The 18,379-nt window shown below is 38.8% G+C and overlaps 1 protein-coding gene and 1 long non-coding RNA gene across 2 annotated transcripts; one reads left to right on the forward strand and one right to left on the reverse strand.

The window, feature by feature from the left end:
* Positions 1-120: 120 nt before the first annotated feature.
* On the reverse strand, positions 121-9,852 carry polk (polymerase (DNA directed) kappa). The gene is made up of 14 exons (XM_008418858.3): positions 9,474-9,852; positions 8,754-8,873; positions 8,515-8,667; positions 7,975-8,106; positions 7,744-7,894; positions 6,355-6,537; positions 6,053-6,177; positions 5,290-5,456; positions 5,156-5,188; positions 4,969-5,065; positions 4,057-4,228; positions 2,369-3,376; positions 1,407-1,455; positions 121-680 (listed from the first exon to the last, which is right to left on the reverse strand). Exons 1-14 carry the CDS (start codon positions 9,600-9,602, stop codon positions 599-601), a joined length of 2,601 nt encoding a protein of 866 aa, XP_008417080.1. The 5' UTR covers positions 9,603-9,852; the 3' UTR covers positions 121-598.
* Positions 9,853-10,934: 1,082 nt separating this feature from the next.
* Positions 10,935-16,160, forward strand: LOC145552792 (uncharacterized). Its single transcript, XR_014088908.1, has 4 exons — positions 10,935-11,123; positions 11,509-11,627; positions 12,618-12,752; positions 15,865-16,160. It is a non-coding gene; the product is annotated as an uncharacterized LOC145552792 (long non-coding RNA).
* The last annotated feature ends 2,219 nt before the right edge of the window (positions 16,161-18,379 follow it).

The raw sequence follows: 18,379 nt of genomic DNA on the forward strand, positions 1-18,379 counted from the left end.
ACATCTTTTCCTTCCACTCAATTTTCCATGGATATTCGTTGGACGCAGCGATCTGAATGCCCGCCTCCTTGCTAAAACATCAGTAGCTAATGGAGAATGAATGAGCAATGAGTTCAACAGTAACATTTCAAGTTCAATATTTATTAATTGCAAGAAATACAACAACAAATTATGAAAATAGAAGAAAAATAATTTAGAGATAGAATAGGTAGCAAATATCCTCATCTTTAAATTACCATACTTATTCAACATTATTATTATAACATTATTAAAGTTTTTATCTATCTGTCTTCATTGACAAAAGAATTTGGAATCAGCAAACTTCATAGTCATTTAAAAATCCTTACTTTTCTGCAATTAAACTACTTCTTGTCATCTTTACTTTTGCTTATGGCTTAAAAGAAGTTAATCAGTGCAAGTGCTCAGCTTGGTGTCGCAGCAGAAAGCTAAATATGTGTCCTTGTATGTGGAGCGGCTCGGCTCAGGCCCTGGCATGAATAAAACTAGACGACATAGAACCCTCAGACTGGAAGAGTCTGGTGTCTCTTGACAGCAGAAAATAAGAAAAGTCAGACTGATATTTTCCACACGGTTACTGTCACCTGAAGAACTTGTCGATGGTGTTGCAAAGTCCGAGGCTTTTGGCTTTTTTAGATGGAGGAGAGGACGGCGTGTCTCGTCTAAGACAAGAGGTGAATGCACAGGAAATGGTTGTTACTACGGCGCTTGTGAAGGAAATTGTATTCAGTATTGATCTTGCACTTTTTGTCGTGTTATAATCACCAACTTCACTGTATTTTATATGGATTCTATGTGTTATACATGAATGTGAAGTGAAAGAAAAAATACTTTTTAAATTGTATTTCAAACAGTAATATAGACGGCAGACAAAAAAACAAAAAAAAAAACATTTGGCTCGTTAAACACGTTTAGGAGTCTCAGTCAAGGGTTAGCCGCATATGTAAAAAGGAACAAAACTAATTAAAATCTGAAATCTGAAACATGCATTTGCATACAACCCCCATTACTCAGAAAATGATGGGAAAATGAATGGAACTAAACACAGGGAAATTCAAATAGAAAATCTGATAGAGGCTGAAATACACTTTGAGAATGAGGTGGATCTTCAAGCATAACAAAAGACCAAAACCCACACCTGGAGCTGTAATGCAATGGTTTAGATCAGAAGAGTTAAAGCTGCTACTACCATGAAAGGTGAAAGGCACAAGCCTTGCTTGTCTCGTTTTCATTTACATTAAATTTTTCTTTTGTGGCCCCAATTATATTGTTCTGTGCAGGTATCTTACATAAAAACCAAATTAAAAGCTTCGAAGTGTACTTATATGACAAAATGCAAGAAACTTCAAAGATATGAAGATAGCATATAGAAAAACAAACTGCCTCACCGTTTGCTTTTGCCTTTACTTGCTTGTCTTGGCAGGGGATGTCCACTGTCTACAAGCAGAGACACACAACCAGTTAGTTACATGGAAGAGAAAAGGAACTCCTCTGATCTCTTCAATGGGAAAAAACAAAACAAAAACAGCCATGTGTAACACATCTCCAGCAGCATAAAGCCCAGACCTCCAGAAGCAGGATCGTTTAAGAGGAAATCAGCCTTCGGTTCATTGTTGCAGATAGATAGGACAGAAAGTGATTTAGCCATTTGAGAGGCCGGGGCCAGTGGGGGGTCATGGGGTGAAATGAGATGTCCTTCCTCTGTCGGGATCAATAAGAACTTCTCATACAGTGCCACAGTCGGTAAATAACAGGGTCACAGGTCACTGAGAGCCCTTTGAAACGAGACAATGCTTCTTCAGGGTGTGCTTATAGGTTATGGACATTTTTAACATCGCTGTTTCTTTCCTTAAGACCTATGAAGAAATAAATGACAAACCCAGAGCCCAACTAGTGGGTAATTGATTATCTAGGAAGCTGCTGAACAAAATGAACCTTTCAGTAGATGAAGAGGAGCGTATATCTCTCTCTCTGCTGCTGCTGACCAGTTTTACCTTTTCACCTTTTTCGTAACACATTTTTTTGATGCAGGATGCATTTAGCATGGATCTTGTTCTAGGAGCGCTTCATTTTATATAAAATATTAAGAGAGACAAAAATATGCATGTTTCAATCATAATTTGTATAAGAGATTTAAAGTTTTCCCATGGTTTTCAGTTTTCTTAAAACCCATTGCAACTTAAAGGTTGCACTTATTTTTCGTACTTTGTGTTTTGTACGTTACATGATAACAGAGGCAGGTAAGAATGGATCATTTCATAATATTCTGAAAACCTAGAATTTAATGACGTTCACATTTGATCAATAAAGCTGATACTAATGAGATGTGAAGTAAAGGACACACACTTACCTACGCCGAATCTATTTTTAACGGCAGGTGGTTTTCCAGTAAAGGCCGTCTGTCCTCCGAGTTCATGCAGGACCTCCTGGTTGAGACAGAGATCCACATGGTGGTTGAAGACGGCGAGGTCGTCCGTATCTTGGGTCCGCTGACATACGGGGCAAGTCAGGAGAGGACTCCTACTGAGGGATGACTGCTGCTGTAACGCCACAGGCTTCTTGTCAACTTTAATCAGTGAAACCAAATTGTTCTTTAAGGTTTGTTGGCCTTCTTGAGGTGATACTCTGCCTAAGTCCAGCTCTCCGCCGCTTGCCGACGCCTCGTTTTTAAGGTCACACGGCTTCTCCTTTTTTTGGATCACAACTGCAGATTTTCGATGGTCGTCTTCTGGATCCAGATCCGACTCGGAGCCCGAGGCTTCGTCTTCCCTCCTCGCAGCATCGCTGAGGCATGAGTCTATGTGCCTGTTGAAGACATTCAGATCGGTTGTCTTCACTTTCGTGAAGCACACGGGACACGTGAAGGTTTCTGCGGGAGTCCCACAGCCTGACGTGGATGCATGAGGTTGCACGGGTGACGCCAGTTCGTTTTCAGAAAGATCCTGAACGTTGTCGTCGTCTGTGTTTGCTTGTTTCAATGACTCTGTCCCATTGTTAGGGGTAACCACGGGAACATGTTCCTCACAACCTTCATCCTGTGAACTTGGCTTTGCAGCCTGGAGTTCTAGTCTTTTGGCATGAGCTCTTTGAAAGAAAGACTGCTGTGGTTCCTCACCAGTGGGCCTCTGCTTACTCCTCCAAAGAACCTTGTTTTGTTTCTGGCCATTCTCTACTGGGGGATCATCTACAAGCTCAGAGGTTTGGACCGAGTGATCGCACAAGTTCACAACTTCCGGCTTTTGAAGCGTTATTGGGGAAGAGCGACTACGGTCTGTCTTGCCCGGTTGAAGAAAGCTAATGATGCTTTTTTGCATCGGTATTTTGTCATCTGAGCAAACAAAGGAAGATATTCGAACACCTGCAAGCACAAAGGCAAAATATTCAAATCTTAGAAAGCAAGGCCAGATTCAATGCCTTTGAAATGTATTTGTGAACTCTGAATTTTTCCACATTAACTCACAACCACTGGTTAATGTGTTTTATTAGGATTTTATGTGGCAAACCAACACAAAGTAGTGCAGAACTACGACATGAAAGAAAAAGGGATACATTTAAGAAAATGTTTGCATTCCGATTCATCTCCTTGTTTCAGTACTTTAACCTCTTTCTGCTGCGTTTACAGCTGCAAGTCTTTTGGGGTTCATCACCTTCCATATCTCCAAATTGACGGTTTTGCCCATTCTTCTTAGCTCAAGTTTTTAATTTAAGTCAAGCCACTGTATAATTTTAGACTCTGTCCACATTTTGCATGTTGCCCAAAATGTTAGATTTGAAAAGTTTGCTCTACATTTTTGCTTTGTCTTCTACCTGGGATGCAGCAAACTGTAAGCTGGACTTTCTGAGCTCCACTCATACACAAAATCAAAATTAATGTTCAACAACGCACATAAAATTTTATGGCTGAATACCAAAAAAGTACTTAGACCTTTTTGAGCTTTGGGTACTTAAGTAAGGTAATGTGCAGCTCAGGACGGTTCATTTAAATTTATTAGAAACATGGTAATCGATGTGCTTTATTGTAAAGTTGAATGAACTTACCCATGAGTCTCAGTCGGAGCGGCTGGGGGCTTTCATTTTCTATTTCCGTTTTCAGTAAGTCTTTAGCGACAGCAAAGATGTCCTCCGCTCTGGCCACGGCATATGGGAGCGTCTGTGCCCTGGTTTTCACCTCAAAGTTCACGTTCTTGATCTTCAGAGTCACCGTCTTACCCTTAGAGAGTAAAAGAGGAAATTGCATTAAAAAAAAATAAAAATTCTGTCTGATTTCCCAATAATCAATAGGTCTGTTCCCAAGATGCTGGAAACAGAAGGGAGATGGAAATCTGTGTAATGTGCCATCTCATTGACTGATCTGTCTGCGCATTTTGTCAGTTTTCCTAGTCATGTGATCATCTCCAGGAGGGGGATGCTGCCTAGGCTGAAAGTTGCCCCTGCTGTCTCATTAATGGCCTCCATTTTCTCCTGCTATCAGGGGACTCAGGCAGGGGGGATGATGGCTGCACTGAGACCTCGACTTCCTCCTCTATCGATTCGAAAGGAAATGGACAGGTTAAGGATATTGCATGAAATTCAGCTGAGAGTCAAAGTGATCCTTGGAAGGTCAAGAATAGGATGTCGTTTTCTCACCAATATGAACCTATAATTCATATGTGTCAAGTAACATTGTTTAACTCTGGTGACCCTCGCTCTTTCCGAGACAATAACATATTCCAGGGAAAAGTGCTCTTACATTATTATTGAACTTAAATACCTTTATATATGAAAATATGCCAGAGGCCTATTTATTTATTAGTTTTTTTTAATTGCCAGATTATTTTCCTGCAATAAAATCTCAATTTATTTTAAGGCATTTTATAGATCTTTACCCAGACTGGGCCCAATACTGAGTGCAGAAACCAAATAACCTTTTTCTCCACATGGAAACTGGAAAACAAAGCTCTTATTTCATACCTTCAGGGCTTCTTTCTTTAAGTCTTCTGCCAGATCGTCACACAGCTCTCTGCATAAAGAAAGCTGCTCCTCGGGTTTACTCAGTTCTTTAAACGTCCTATCAACAAAAATCAGAGTTAAAAATCAAATGACACAAATAGTATACTTGCACTGCATTCATGCTGTAGATGTACACTTGCAAACAAACCTTTCAGTGCTCATGCTTTTTCTTTCTTCGTGTCTATAAGGAACCAAGAACAGGGAGAATGAGCTCTTCTTGATTCGTATCAAATTTTTTTTTTTTTTTCTATGTGTTGAACTGCATTAAATACGGCACAATACCTGGGTATGTGTGTGGAGCTCAAACCCAGAGAAATCTGGATGAAGTGATGCCAAGACGTCTCGGAGAACAACAAGGACAACAGCGCCATCTGCCTGCTGAGGTCTGAACAGGTGGTGATGCCCAGAGCGTTCAGCATTTTCTCACTCACCTTCCCAATGCCACAAACCTGAACAAGCATATCGCACAGTTTTAGCCAAGATTTCAGCGTTGAGTCGTTCTGTACTCTTTTACAATTCTGCTGGGAAATCTGCAAGATCTGCGAGCCTCAACTCCCAGCTTTTTTATCAAACACCCTGATCCAGCTGTAAACTCTAGATTATGATGTGCTGTGGTCAGAAGACTTTTCAGACTTCAATCTTTAGCGATAATCTTTCCTGGGCTCTGAACATCCACATTTAGACCTAAAAATATTTCATGTTCTCCATGGATGTGAATACCCTCAGATTGCATCTAATATTTAGGACAGAATCTAGAAGCTTAATATTTGGGGGAGGAGGGGGGTAAATACTTTAACTAAAGAGCTGCCTGAGCATAAACATATTTAAGGACCAAACAGGTCCTTCTAGTGTCAAAAAAACTGAACTGAAGACAAAATAATCCTGCCAACTGAAGTTTACATGATGCAGTCAGATAACAATAAAATGTAGTGATGCATCATTGATCTCATCTAGAACTGACACTAGTTAGAGAGGTTCAGAGCAGAAACGTTTAACATGTCTCCCGCATATGTCGACATAAAACTTTGGGTCATTTGTGCTTTACTTTTCGAACAGGAAGTTTCTGCATGAAGTCCATGACGGCTTGTCTGGTGGGGGCCAGCCTGTACTGTCCGTTCGGCTTGTTCTTGTCGCTGCACACCTTGGCAAGCATCATGTTTGGAGCGATTCCTAGAGGACGTAACAAATACCAATTCATATATTTATTATTTCAATTGCTTTGATTAAGTCTGGAAGAAATACAACTGATAAAACAACATTTTATTCTTTATTGCACTCATATTGTGATAAGATGCATTAAAAAAAAACACACACACTCATTTGATTTAGTGATTTATTCCCTCTCACCCGCGCTGGCAGTCAACGTAGTCTTCTGCTCAATGCGGAAGCGCATTTCTCTCACGGCCTCCTCAACAGACATCCCGAACTGTTCAAAGGAGCCAGCGGCGTCCCCTTCGGAGGAGACCAGACTGTCCTCGAACAGGACTGGGGAGAGGTCTGTCCCTTCTTCTGTCTGATCAGACTCGTCAGCTGTAAGGAAGAGATGAGGCTTTCAGGTCTACAAAAGAAATTCATCACAAGTCATTATTAAGATGCATCTAAAAAGTTATTTTATTTGAGTAGTTTGCTTGAAAAAGTGACATTTGTGTTTTATATTAATTCATAGCACAGAGGGATACAGTTCAATTTTTTATTTGTGCTGATTTTGATAAGTGACCCATAGCTAATGAAAACTTTGTATTTGACTTATCTGAAAAGCAGAATATCACAAAAAAAAGAACCAATTTTATTTCAGAAATGCTACGTTGTGTCTTTTATACTCAGACTTGTCCAAAGGACAGTTACTGGCACACTCCACAGGGGAGGCAAGTCCCAGAAAGTTCATTGCTACAAAGTGCTGCATCCAAACAAATGACGTGGAAAATTGAGATGAAGGAAAACCTGTGATAGAAAGCGGAGCACAATCAACAGAGTAAAGGATGAGAGGCACAAGAGCCAATAATGCTGACGAACTGAGGGAACCTGGACCCCGTTAGATGAGCCACAGCCTGCAGTAGTGCAGTAATGAACACGAAAGGAGCCCGGACTAAATACAGAATATATATTTACAGAATTGCAGAGTACAAGGTTTCCCTCAGAAAACTTGCTAAGTCCTGTGGTTGGGGCGCTCAGCAGTCATTCATCAAGCAGCCCGTCGTGTTTATGAGTTAAAAAATGTTTAAAGTTTGCAGGAAATTTGAAAATATCACTTGATAATTATGTACTACTGGAAGATTGAAAGATTACAATCTGAACACCAACTATAAAGTCTTAAAAAATGCAAACATTAAAAAAGAAAAAAAAAAACTTAAATAAATAAGCACTGCTAAACCTGGTGGGGGCACAAGTAAAGCCTGGTGACCCACCAGGCTTACACTGCAGGAAACCCTGGAGTACTGAAACATGCTCTTCAGGAGGGCAATAACGATCCTTTTGTGCATTTGTCTTATGCAATATCAACTTTTCACAGATACAAATATTGGATTTTCATTAGCTTTAAGCCAAAACCATCCAAAATTAAAAGAAAGAGACATATGAAGTGTTTTACTCTGTATCTAATAAATCTATAGAGAAAACATGAGCTTCACCTTTTTTAAATTGAAAAAGTGAATTACTGAAGTAAATGATCTTTTCAGTAATATTTGAATTTACTGAGATGCACCCGTCTATCAGTACTATTATGTAATGCGTGCATGCCTGGCGTGTTGCTCCTGGATCTGCAGCGGTGCGTACGTGAGGACTCCGGCCATCTCTGTCTCTGCTCCAGGTGATCTGTAAAATCTAAGTAGGCTTCATCCAGACTCACTGGCTGAAAGTTAGGATCGTATTCAGAAAAAATCTCCCTAATCTGAAAGATAAAAATCATGATCACGTCCTCCCAAAAGTCCAGTGTGGAAATTTTTTTTGTGTGTGTGTTTGTGCTCTTACCTCCTCACTCACAGCTCTGTATTTGTCAAAGTTAGGAGGTACGATGACCAGGCTGGGGCAGAGTTTCTTTGCAATGAAGCCAGGCATGGCTGCTCGGACTCCATATTTCCTGGCATGATAATTTGATGTTGACTGAAATAAAAAAAAAATAGTAAATAACTTTAACATTACAAAGGTTTCATTACTCCAGTATTCTCCTGGATTTAGCTCCACCGATGTTCCAGTCAACTCTGACCATCTTCCGCCGCTTCCCCACAGCATGTGTGGGCATTCTCATAATAATAACAGTTTTTCACCATTGCATTCTTGAAAAAAAAAAAAGAAGAAATTCTGTAGTTTAGTGATTTTAAATGTGTATTTTTATCTCAATAACTTAGCAAGTTGTAGTTAAAATTACAGGACTTTGCTACAGGACTGGAAACCAGTTAAGAAATCAAAACAAAAAAAGAATTCTGACTTTAGATAGATGGGAGCAAAACCATATTTGTTTTACTCCACAAACATTTGCAAGGAAATTGTTTCTTGGACATCCTAACCCACCAGCATGCTCATAGATCCGACAGCCATGGGTTTGTCCTTCAGCTCAGGGCAGTCTCTCATCTCTACAGCCGCGTAAAAGGCATCCATGTCCACATGCACAATTACTCTGCTCAGATCACGACTTTTCTCAAGCTCAGAGGCCATCTTTTCCACCTACACAGAGAATTTAAAAAAACGTGTAATTTACTAATTCGTTGGATTTAAATAATTCTACAATTATGTTATCTATGATGTCTGACTTGTGCCTGTGCTTTCTGTAGGAGTTGCTCTGAGATCTGAGCCTTTTGGTGCATCATTTTCTCAATTCGCTGGTTCACCTGCTGCTCTTTCTTCAGCTCGTTTTCATAAAATCTGGATCCCTGCAAGAAAAAGACAATCACAAAGAGGAGTTGTATTTACTGTACTTCTGTAGATATTTACAACAGCACACAACGTTCCTACACATATTTCCAAGTGAAAGTTCAATGTTTTTCCTAACTTAAATTGTTTGATCTTCAGTTCTTTTTAAATCTGAATGCAAAATTTCCTGAGGGTGACAATTTTTCTACAACTGTCACCTTTTAGCTACTGAACCTGGAAGAAACATGAGAAGGATGGACAGATGGATGGAACTTTTAGATACTGAGAAAGATAATAAAATGTGGAATTACACATTTTGTTCCATTTTGTATTTTATTTTTCCATTTTTATTAATAACACAAAATTCCACACGTTTCCACACTGTGTATGAACCCCTGGGGCATGTTTTGTTATAAACAGGGAGAGTGGATTAAAAGTGATGCCTGAATCTCTCCGCTCAAATGATCAATAGCAAACTGCAGCTTTCTATTTATTTGCAACAATTTTTTATGGCACATGTCGAAGTTAATCACATAATCTCCGGTGTATAGCTCTCAGTGTATAGCTCTCAAATACTCCATGAATACATGGAGTATCTCTGGCAGCAGAAACGTATCTACCTTTGACGCCTCCATAATGATCCTGTTAATCTTGTCCCTGTCAAGTCCCTCCATCCCCGCCTTGTTGTCATTGAGCGCCATTCTGGACAGGAGGTTCTCCTCTTTAGTACATCCAACTCCATTCTCCATCCTGAATCGGTTTATTCTGTCACTGTTCCGACAACGAGCCGGATTGTGTTAATTTACCAAGATCTATCAATATCGCAGTTCAGTGGGGCTTTCTGTTACCCCTTTGATGCGAACAAAGACAAAAATAAAAAGAAACGAAATATGTAAGTATGAAATAAATTTCCCTGTTGACATTTATGTCGCTACATGTTTTCAAAATTAACGACGAAGACGGTTTTGGCGGCACTTCCGCATACGTCATCCTCGACGAAGTCGGAAGTGAAAGTAAAAAAACGATATTAATCTTGGAAAATATTTTTTTCTAAAACAACAAATAAGTTATACGTTTCGCCTTCTTATTGTTTGTGTAATAACAATGATTATTATTAGGTTTATAATAAATGCATGTATTATATTTATTGCTATATTTATAATAATAATAAATGTTTATTATTATTATTATTATTATTATTATTATTATTATTATTATTATTATTATTATTATTATCAAGGAATTGTAATAAAAAACACAGACATATAGTTGACAACCTAAGAAAGTTGTTATAACCAATATAATTATAATTAAGTATTCTTAACCTCATAAAGAAAACTTTGTGGCTCTGAAATTTTTTATTTTATTTTTGCATTGTGGTTTCTCAACTAAAGTTCAAAAAAGATTTTGTTTTGATAATGTTTTTCACTTTGTTTATTCAGGAAAAATGCACACAACTCATGTTAAAATGTTATTAATACCTGTAAACTTTGTCAAAATTTTGTCCTAGGTTCACAGTAAATAACTCAAAAGAGAAAAAAAAACACAAACACCTAAAAGTCAGAAGTTTCATGATATATCCAACTTAAAGAAAAAAGTATTGGAATCAGTATTTGTATCAGCGATACCATTTTGGTTTTGATTGATTTTGATACCAAAATATGCAGTATCACACACCTTTAGTGAAAAATGTATGACATCAGAAAAGCAGGGACAGTGCTTTGTCTTCTAGGATTCAAAATTGAAGTCACTTTGGTGTCTTTTCTGATATCTCATTAAAATGACTTCAGGAACAGTAGGCAGTGATTCAAAAGTTTCTGCAACTTTTGTAAACCGTGTGTATCACTTTCTTACGTGTAGCTTAATAAAATGCAGATAAGTTGCTTAAACTTACCTTGGTTTAAGCAATCTTCATCGCAGACTGTACAAAACTTTAATAAAAATACATTTAATAACACCTACAAATAAATCCGTGCAAGTTAAACTGGTTTCTGTCGTACTTGTCGAAAGGCTTTTAATTTTAAGGGGCTACAGTGTTTCCGGTATGACTGTAACCTCGGTTACTTGATAACTTGACAGGTACACAGTAAAGCGTGGCCGCGGCTCCTCCCCCAACAGAGCTAGTCAGAGCTCCGCTACTGCTAACTGAACTGCGGACTACAGCAGGGAGGCTGTTCTTTGGCTCCTTACTAGTAGGTGGAAGTTGCAGTGTTGCGCTAACACGAAGGCCTTTTTTGAGCATATTGTCGACTATTGCTGCCATACCTAAGGTGAATTGCACCAATTTGTTAGTCATTTGTAGTTACTGTTAGCTAGTTTCGTCGTTTGCCTAGCTAACTAAGTTAGCTAGGCTTATTGGTATTCGACATCAGTTTCAAAACAAAGCCCGCAAAATCGAGAATCCGAGACCCAGCTGTCACTTTCAGACTAACTTTTTATGAGTAAATCTAGCTGCTTCAAACAGTCATGGAAAAATCGCAATAGCACTCTTCAGTTCTATTTGTTATGCATGTATGCTTAATGCCTAGTTATCTTTATTTTGCTGCCGTTTAGGATTACAATTTGAAGTAACTGCGAGTTTGGCCGTGAAGCTGTTAAACTGATAGCTAATCAAGCCTCTAACCTTGAGCTGCGGTGTTCTGTCGATAAAATCAGAGACGGGCTTTCTTGAAACGTGGAAATCAATGTCCGAGAAGAGTTCATCGTCCGGTTCGGATGAGGATGTGGACCCAGAATCCGGCCAGCCTGTGGAGTTCGGAGGAGTTTTAAGCAAAGTAAGTTATGGCGAATTAACACACATATAGTCTCAAAAGGGTATGTAAACACCACCCTACAAGAATCACGAGTTAATAGCCGCGTGACTTTTGTTTATCTTTATTTCTCATTTGGAAAATCACAATACTCATTGATTAACACAAGTAGTGGAGTGCATGTAAATGTACCCGATTGGGACATGAAGGCTAATCTCAATTTAAGGTTCCTTAGATTGCAGGTTGGTGATATAAAACAAGATTAGAAAGTTAAACCACACAGTTAGTCAACTGAAAAATGTTCAAATAAAGTTCCTCTGGAAAACAAACCCATAATTCCTTAGTTTGACTAATATTTAAGTTGGTGTGTATGATTTTTGTATTGATTGGCATTCTGGTTTGTGTTGACCTGACAGTATTTCAAATATAACAAAGTCCTGCCTGTGTGTTCTTGATGACTCATAAGTGAAACTATTTCTTTCTTATCTTTATATTTCCTTGTATTTCTTAAGTTAACAATTAAATAGATTTTTTTTTTAATATGTGTAATTTGTGAATCCATTATTGCACCTAAACACACATATAAAGTACTGCTGAAAGTTCTTTATATATTGCTGCAACTTCTGGATCTCTATTTATAGACAGGCAAACAATTTTATTCATCCTGAGATGCAAACATGCTTTACGTAACTATTACAAAAGACAGTCCTCCTTTATTCCACTGTTCAGCTTCTACAGGTATGTAAACAGTGTCATCTGCATACATCTAACAAGTAACAGAATATAAAAATATACTTTAATTCATGTACAGGATGAAGAGTATCTTAACTTTGTTGTGAATTACTTCAGAAAATGTAATTCCTGCAAATTGTTATCTATCCCGTCATGAGGTTTCAAATTTGAATTCACCTCCTAAAAATTACATTTTAATTAGTCGCTGAAAAGATTTTTGATAGCATTTTGGAGCTATAACTGCATGCTACAAATTAAAAAAAAAATTTTGTGTGCTTTCAGTGGACGAATTATATACACGGATGGCAGGACCGATGGGTTGTGCTAAAAAACAACACACTGAGTTACTACAAGTCGGAGGATGAACGGGAGTACGGCTGCAGAGGCTCCCTGTGCCTCAGCAAGGCTGTTATCACAGTAAGTGCCAACCTCAGGGGAGAGGAGGGAAATTTGTGGCTTAATATTGCACCAAAACAAAATATCATGCGGTTTTGCATCTTTGCAACATGTCTGCTTTTTAACCAGATACCTTGGAGATAATATGTTGGAAAAAAATATATATATAGTTTAATCTCAAAGAAAAAATATATGGTTTTAAATCATGCCAAGACCAATAAAATAGGAGAGTTATTACATTTAAAACACCAACATTATGGAGTGATTATTCCCCTCAATTTACATTGAAATGTTTTGTGAATCAAATTTATTTGCTCATGCAATGAAGCTTTAAATAAATGTTTCTTGGTCAATACTCTGCCTTTTAAGAGGATCTACAAATTATGTTGCAATAGTCCTTTAGGTCGTGTTCCTTTTTCATAGAATAAAAGTTTCACTGTAAAAAGAGGCAATATCAAAATCTGCCTTGCCATAAAAGAGATTCTGCTTTATCAAACTAAGTTCTTGAAAATATATCTATAAGTACAGCTCTGTTTCTGAGGGAACAGTGAAGCCGGTAGGTTAGTCACAGATCAAGTGACTGCAGTGTAAATGGCAGCTGCAGACTCGTCGCAGTAACAGATCTATAGGGAGGCTTTCTTCCATCGTTATTTTAATTCCTTTTCAGCAGACAGTTGGATTTCTTTAATCCACATACTCTTGGGGTATAAAGATAAGAGGCTAATGAAGTTGTTAGGAGTACAAGGAGGTAGTCACTTAAATGACCCATGTAAAATTTCCTCTTAATTTCCACTTGTTATTCACATCACAATGGCACTTAGTCAGTCATTGAGATTGTTTCAATAATAGCACCCTCGGGCTTTTTAAAAACTATTTGTTTACTTGAAACTGATGTTTTCTCCTGTTAAATGTAAGTTTGGTTCATACAGTGTAATCACTGTTCTGGCATTTTCCCTCTGCAAGTGAGATATGCTGAAATTCCACACTCTAGTTAAATATTCACTCCTGTTTGAGCTGCAGCAGCCAAACAAATGGTTTTACTGTGATTTTTGCACTTTTTTCCCCTCCTGTGGGATTATTTGATTTGGACCTGGATTAAAACTGTACAAGTAAAGCTCTCAGCCAGCTCCTTTCAGCTTGTGAACAGAATGGAAACCCCGTCCAGCCAGGGTATGCTGCTAACAGTGTTACAGGAAACTAATTGTTTACAGCTTTATCATAATTTTTTCTCTGTGAATATTAAACATCTTGGTGTTGTGACAGTGAGGTCTGAGGACTTGCAGAAAGAAAAAAAAAACAACACTTTTTTTTTTTCTTTTTCTAAATGATCAGTTTGTTACTCACTGGCCAGCAATGAATGCGCAGCAAACCGCCCTCATGCTTAAGCACTAAAACCATAAAAGCATTGCAAACAAAACTTTTGAAAGGTCTGTCAACCTCAACTGATACAATCTTTGCAGTTGCTGTTTCCATTTGCTCACATGTGTGTATTATTGGGGAAACTCATGTGAAACTTTGTTTACATTTATGTTGGCAAATATTAATCTTTTAAACGGTGGTTTGGACGTTACATTAGGTTTTGTTTTTTTGGTTTTTTTTAAAGCTACTCAAACAAAATGTATAATTAGCATCTATGGAGACAACACTGGGGGTCTACTAATAGGCCAAGAGTGAAGACAAAGCCACTGTGTTTGTGATGTACTTTGTGAAGTCAGATTCTGGAGGAGGAACTTTATACTTGTATGTCACACTTTATGTGCCAATCCTTTATTTTGTGGCACGCAATAAATGTGAAAGTCCATAAAGAAGAAATGTTCTTTTCTCTTCTCCATTCTTACAGAATCGGTTGCTTGGAATAATCGATTAAAAGAAAAATGATTGAAAAGACGACTAGTTATTGCCAGTATTAACAGGACACGCTCAATCTACGACCTCCCGTGTGCTTACGGACGAGGTTTTTCTTTCCTGTACGCAGTCTTTTTGCACAGCAGTGCTTACACAATGAGAAAAAGAAATGAACGAACCATAAAGCAGAGGTTTATGGTTCGTGTCTGATACTGCACAGTAAGATAGATGGCCGTTCTCTCTCTACCCCAGTAACAGTCACGGCTCGATGCGCCTAAATGTTCTCCCCTAGATTATCTTCAGGTTCTGGTTGGAGACAGGGTAGCTTTCCTAATGTAACACCAGCCTGCAAATTGAAATTACTGAGGTTTATAGATATATATAATTGATCACTGAAATATCATAGAAAACCTTTGACCCAATTGGCTGTTGCAAAGTGCAGCTTGTGAAATCTACTATCAACATGAAAGTGTCTCAATCAATGTTGCATAAAGTTCTGCAGGCTCAGACTTGGTGATCAGGATCCTGAGGGATGTGACTGTTGTCAGCAGGAGCAAATAAGGCAGCACATGAGCGTCATTCTGCAAATGAAATTAAACTTAGCTGGCGGAAGGTTGTGTCAGCTGATGGGGCAGCTGGATTCTTGTTGGTCCTGGAGGGAAAAAAAAGAAAAAACTGACAAGAAAACTTGTATATTCCTGTGTGTTTATTCCTTCCTGTGAACCTTTTTTTTTTTTTTTTTGCAAAGCTGAACTCGTCTCAGCTGAGCTCAGTGGTCAAATTCCAGTCTGAGAGGAAACGGGTAAAATTCTTTATTGCACGTGTTTGGGTGCCTCAGGCAGTCGGTGAGTGGAGCAGGGTGGGGGAGCGTAATAAGTCGAATAATTCCTCCCTAAAGGAGAAAGCAAAGTTGAAATGATCCAGCTTCTTCCTGTAATAATTAATGTTTAGTTTTCTTTTTTTCTCCGCACAGCCCTGCTCCAGTCGTTTCGGGGTGGGACAGGAGACACGAGACATCAGTTCTCAATTAAAATTTCTGTTTATCGTGTGTGACATATGGCTTTCTGTCATTGATTGACTCCATGTGTTTCAAGAATGTGTCATTCCTGCTCAGTTAGGGTAACAAAGAGCTATAGAAGTAGTATTTTGCTCCTACTTCCCAGTACTCTAATTAAGGTAGAGGGAAAAGTTCAGATTTAGTTATTGTGATTTTGTGAGCGGCTATAGTCCGTTCCGATAGCAAACATTCGTCGATATTATTCATGAGGCCTCTCCTCTCTTTGCGCAGCCTCACGAGTTTGACGAGTGCCGTTTTGACATCAGCGTGAATGACAGCGTTTGGTACCTCAGAGCACAGGACCCTGAGCACAGGCAGGAGTGGATAGAGTCCATAGAGCTGCATAAGGTGAGTAGTTTCTTGATTCTCATTAATAAGCTTACTATGTTTATGTTCTCCTTTCTCGTCACTCTTGACCCTTTTGTTTGCATAGTTACGAATTTAGAGATTCAGGAAACTGGTCCATTCACGGCATCTAAATCCAGTTCTTTATGTGTTTGCATGTGGTTCGTGTGCCCCCCTCCCCCGTCAAGATTAAAAACGTGTTTTCTTACAATAAGCCAAATAATCTTTTTTTGCTATCAGATATTTTCCTGGCTGCCGTATTCACGTAGCTCCAACATTCAGGTTGAATCGGAGGTCAGATTTTCAGATCCGACATGGAGTTCTGTGTTTTCTGTTCTGTGGGCTGGGTGTGACAGCAGAAGGACTCGAACACACATGCAGAGCTCGGTACTCGGGGAATGTCAAGAATCTAAGTGAGGTGATGAGGCGGGGGGCTTCCCTCTCTCTGATACTAGGCTGTTGCTCCCTTCAGAGACATGTTAAATGATGTTTGGCTTCACAGTAAAAGTATGTGGGCCAGATTGAATTTGTTCAGGTTTTGGGTCAAAGTTTGCATTTAGATCCATTTGTTTACAGGCCGAACGTCTCTTCTGCAAAGAAAACTCCCGTCTGGAGAGCTCGCTTGGCTGGAGTCACATGTTTTGTGATGCACTTCATTTGCTGCAAACACAAGAACATCACATGAATTTGACTTTTACACAGTGAGAGTACTAGATGCAGTCATAAATTTAGCGTAGTATTTTTTTCTGGTAGTGCATTGCCAACATTGTACTGACATCACCAAAATGTAACTTTTCCCAGGGCGAAAAATATGTACATTATTGAAACCAGATATTTACATACATTGTTTGTTAAATACCAGAATAATGACAATGATAATGTTATAAATATACTTTCCTAAAAGTCAGGCGTCTACGTGCACTTCCTTAGATTTTGGTAGGAGTGCCTTCAAAATTTAAAACTTGTGTCAAACATTTTCGGTGTCCTTCCACTAACTTCTCGTTATAGTTTTCTGAAATTTTGGCTCATTCCTCCTGGCAGAACCGAGTTGGGATTGTAAGCCGCCTCATAAAAGCTCTCTCCAGAAGTTCTTATCGAGCTTTTTGTCCTTCAGCCTCTTTGTGACAAATTTGGTGGTGTGCTTGGTGCTGTTGTCCATTTGGAAGACCTCCATACTTATGCCCAAACTTTAACTTTCAAGGCTGATGTCTTCAGATGTTTCTTCTACATTTCAACATAATATTCCTCCTGCGTAATGTCGTCATATTTTGTGAGCTGCAGTAGTCTTTCTTGCAGCAAAATACCACATGATCATGAGGGCGCCACCCCTCCTCAGCTGAAATGGTGTTATCAGCCTTACAAGCTTTCCTTTTTACCTCCAAATGTAATGTTTCGTCCCTATGACCATACGTCTCTAATTCATTTTCATCGTTAGGACATTTCTCCCAAAAATTAAGGTTTGTGTCTGAGTGAGTTTGCAAATTGTAATCTACCTCTTCTATTTATTTCTTTTTTGCTTTTGAAGTGATGGCTTCTTCCTCTACGAGTTGCTCTTTTAATCCAAGTTGGTACTAGACTTGTTTCCTTGTGGGTAATGACGTTCTCTTACCAGCTTCAGGCAGCATCTTCACAAGACCTTTTACTTTTGCTTTAGGATTGATGCATCAAAACACATTTATCTCTTGGACAAGGAACCCGTCTGCTTCCTGAATGGTGTGATAGGATGGATATTCCTGGAGTTTATTCTGTGACCTAAATAGATGGACGTGTCGCCTTCAGACCTCTGGAAATTGTACCAGAGGACGAACCAGACTTGTGGAGGTACACAATTCTCGCCTGATTTGTTTTGGATTTGTCCCTGGATGAAGGAAGCGGTTTGTTTGAGGGGCTGGCTTAAAACATCCTGGGGTGTGCCTCTGTTTAACTCAAATGTTTGAGACGCTTTTAAAGTCATGACATCATCATCTGGGATTTCCTGGATTGATGATGGTGTAAGCTGTTCTCTGCTTTTCTCTCTGCAGCCTTGTTTATCTACTTTAAGACTTGCTCTCTCCTTAATAAACCAGAACAAATCACAGAAATGTTAAAAACAGTTCATTTTTTATGGCTTCTTACAAATTTTGTGCTGCCTCTGTCACTTCACGTCCTGTGTTATGCAGGATGTTTTAGTTTGGGTGCGAGTAACTTCATACCTTTCATCTATTAGAGTTACAGTGTGAATATTTTGGGGTCATGCCCTGCACTGTGACTAGGGCTGTATAAATAAATAGATTCGGCGATATATATCGATATTTTACGCCCTCGGAAAGTATCTATTTTTAATCTGCGAGTATCGATCCGTTAAACCATAGGGGTCCATAGAGCCTTATAGCTCTTTTAAACGTCTAGTTTGTTACGGCGT

This window comes from Poecilia reticulata, chromosome 9 (genome assembly GCF_904066995.2).
Source record: "Poecilia reticulata chromosome 9, P_reticulata-male-v2, whole genome shotgun sequence".
NCBI classification, from domain to species: domain Eukaryota; kingdom Metazoa; phylum Chordata; class Actinopteri; order Cyprinodontiformes; family Poeciliidae; genus Poecilia; species Poecilia reticulata.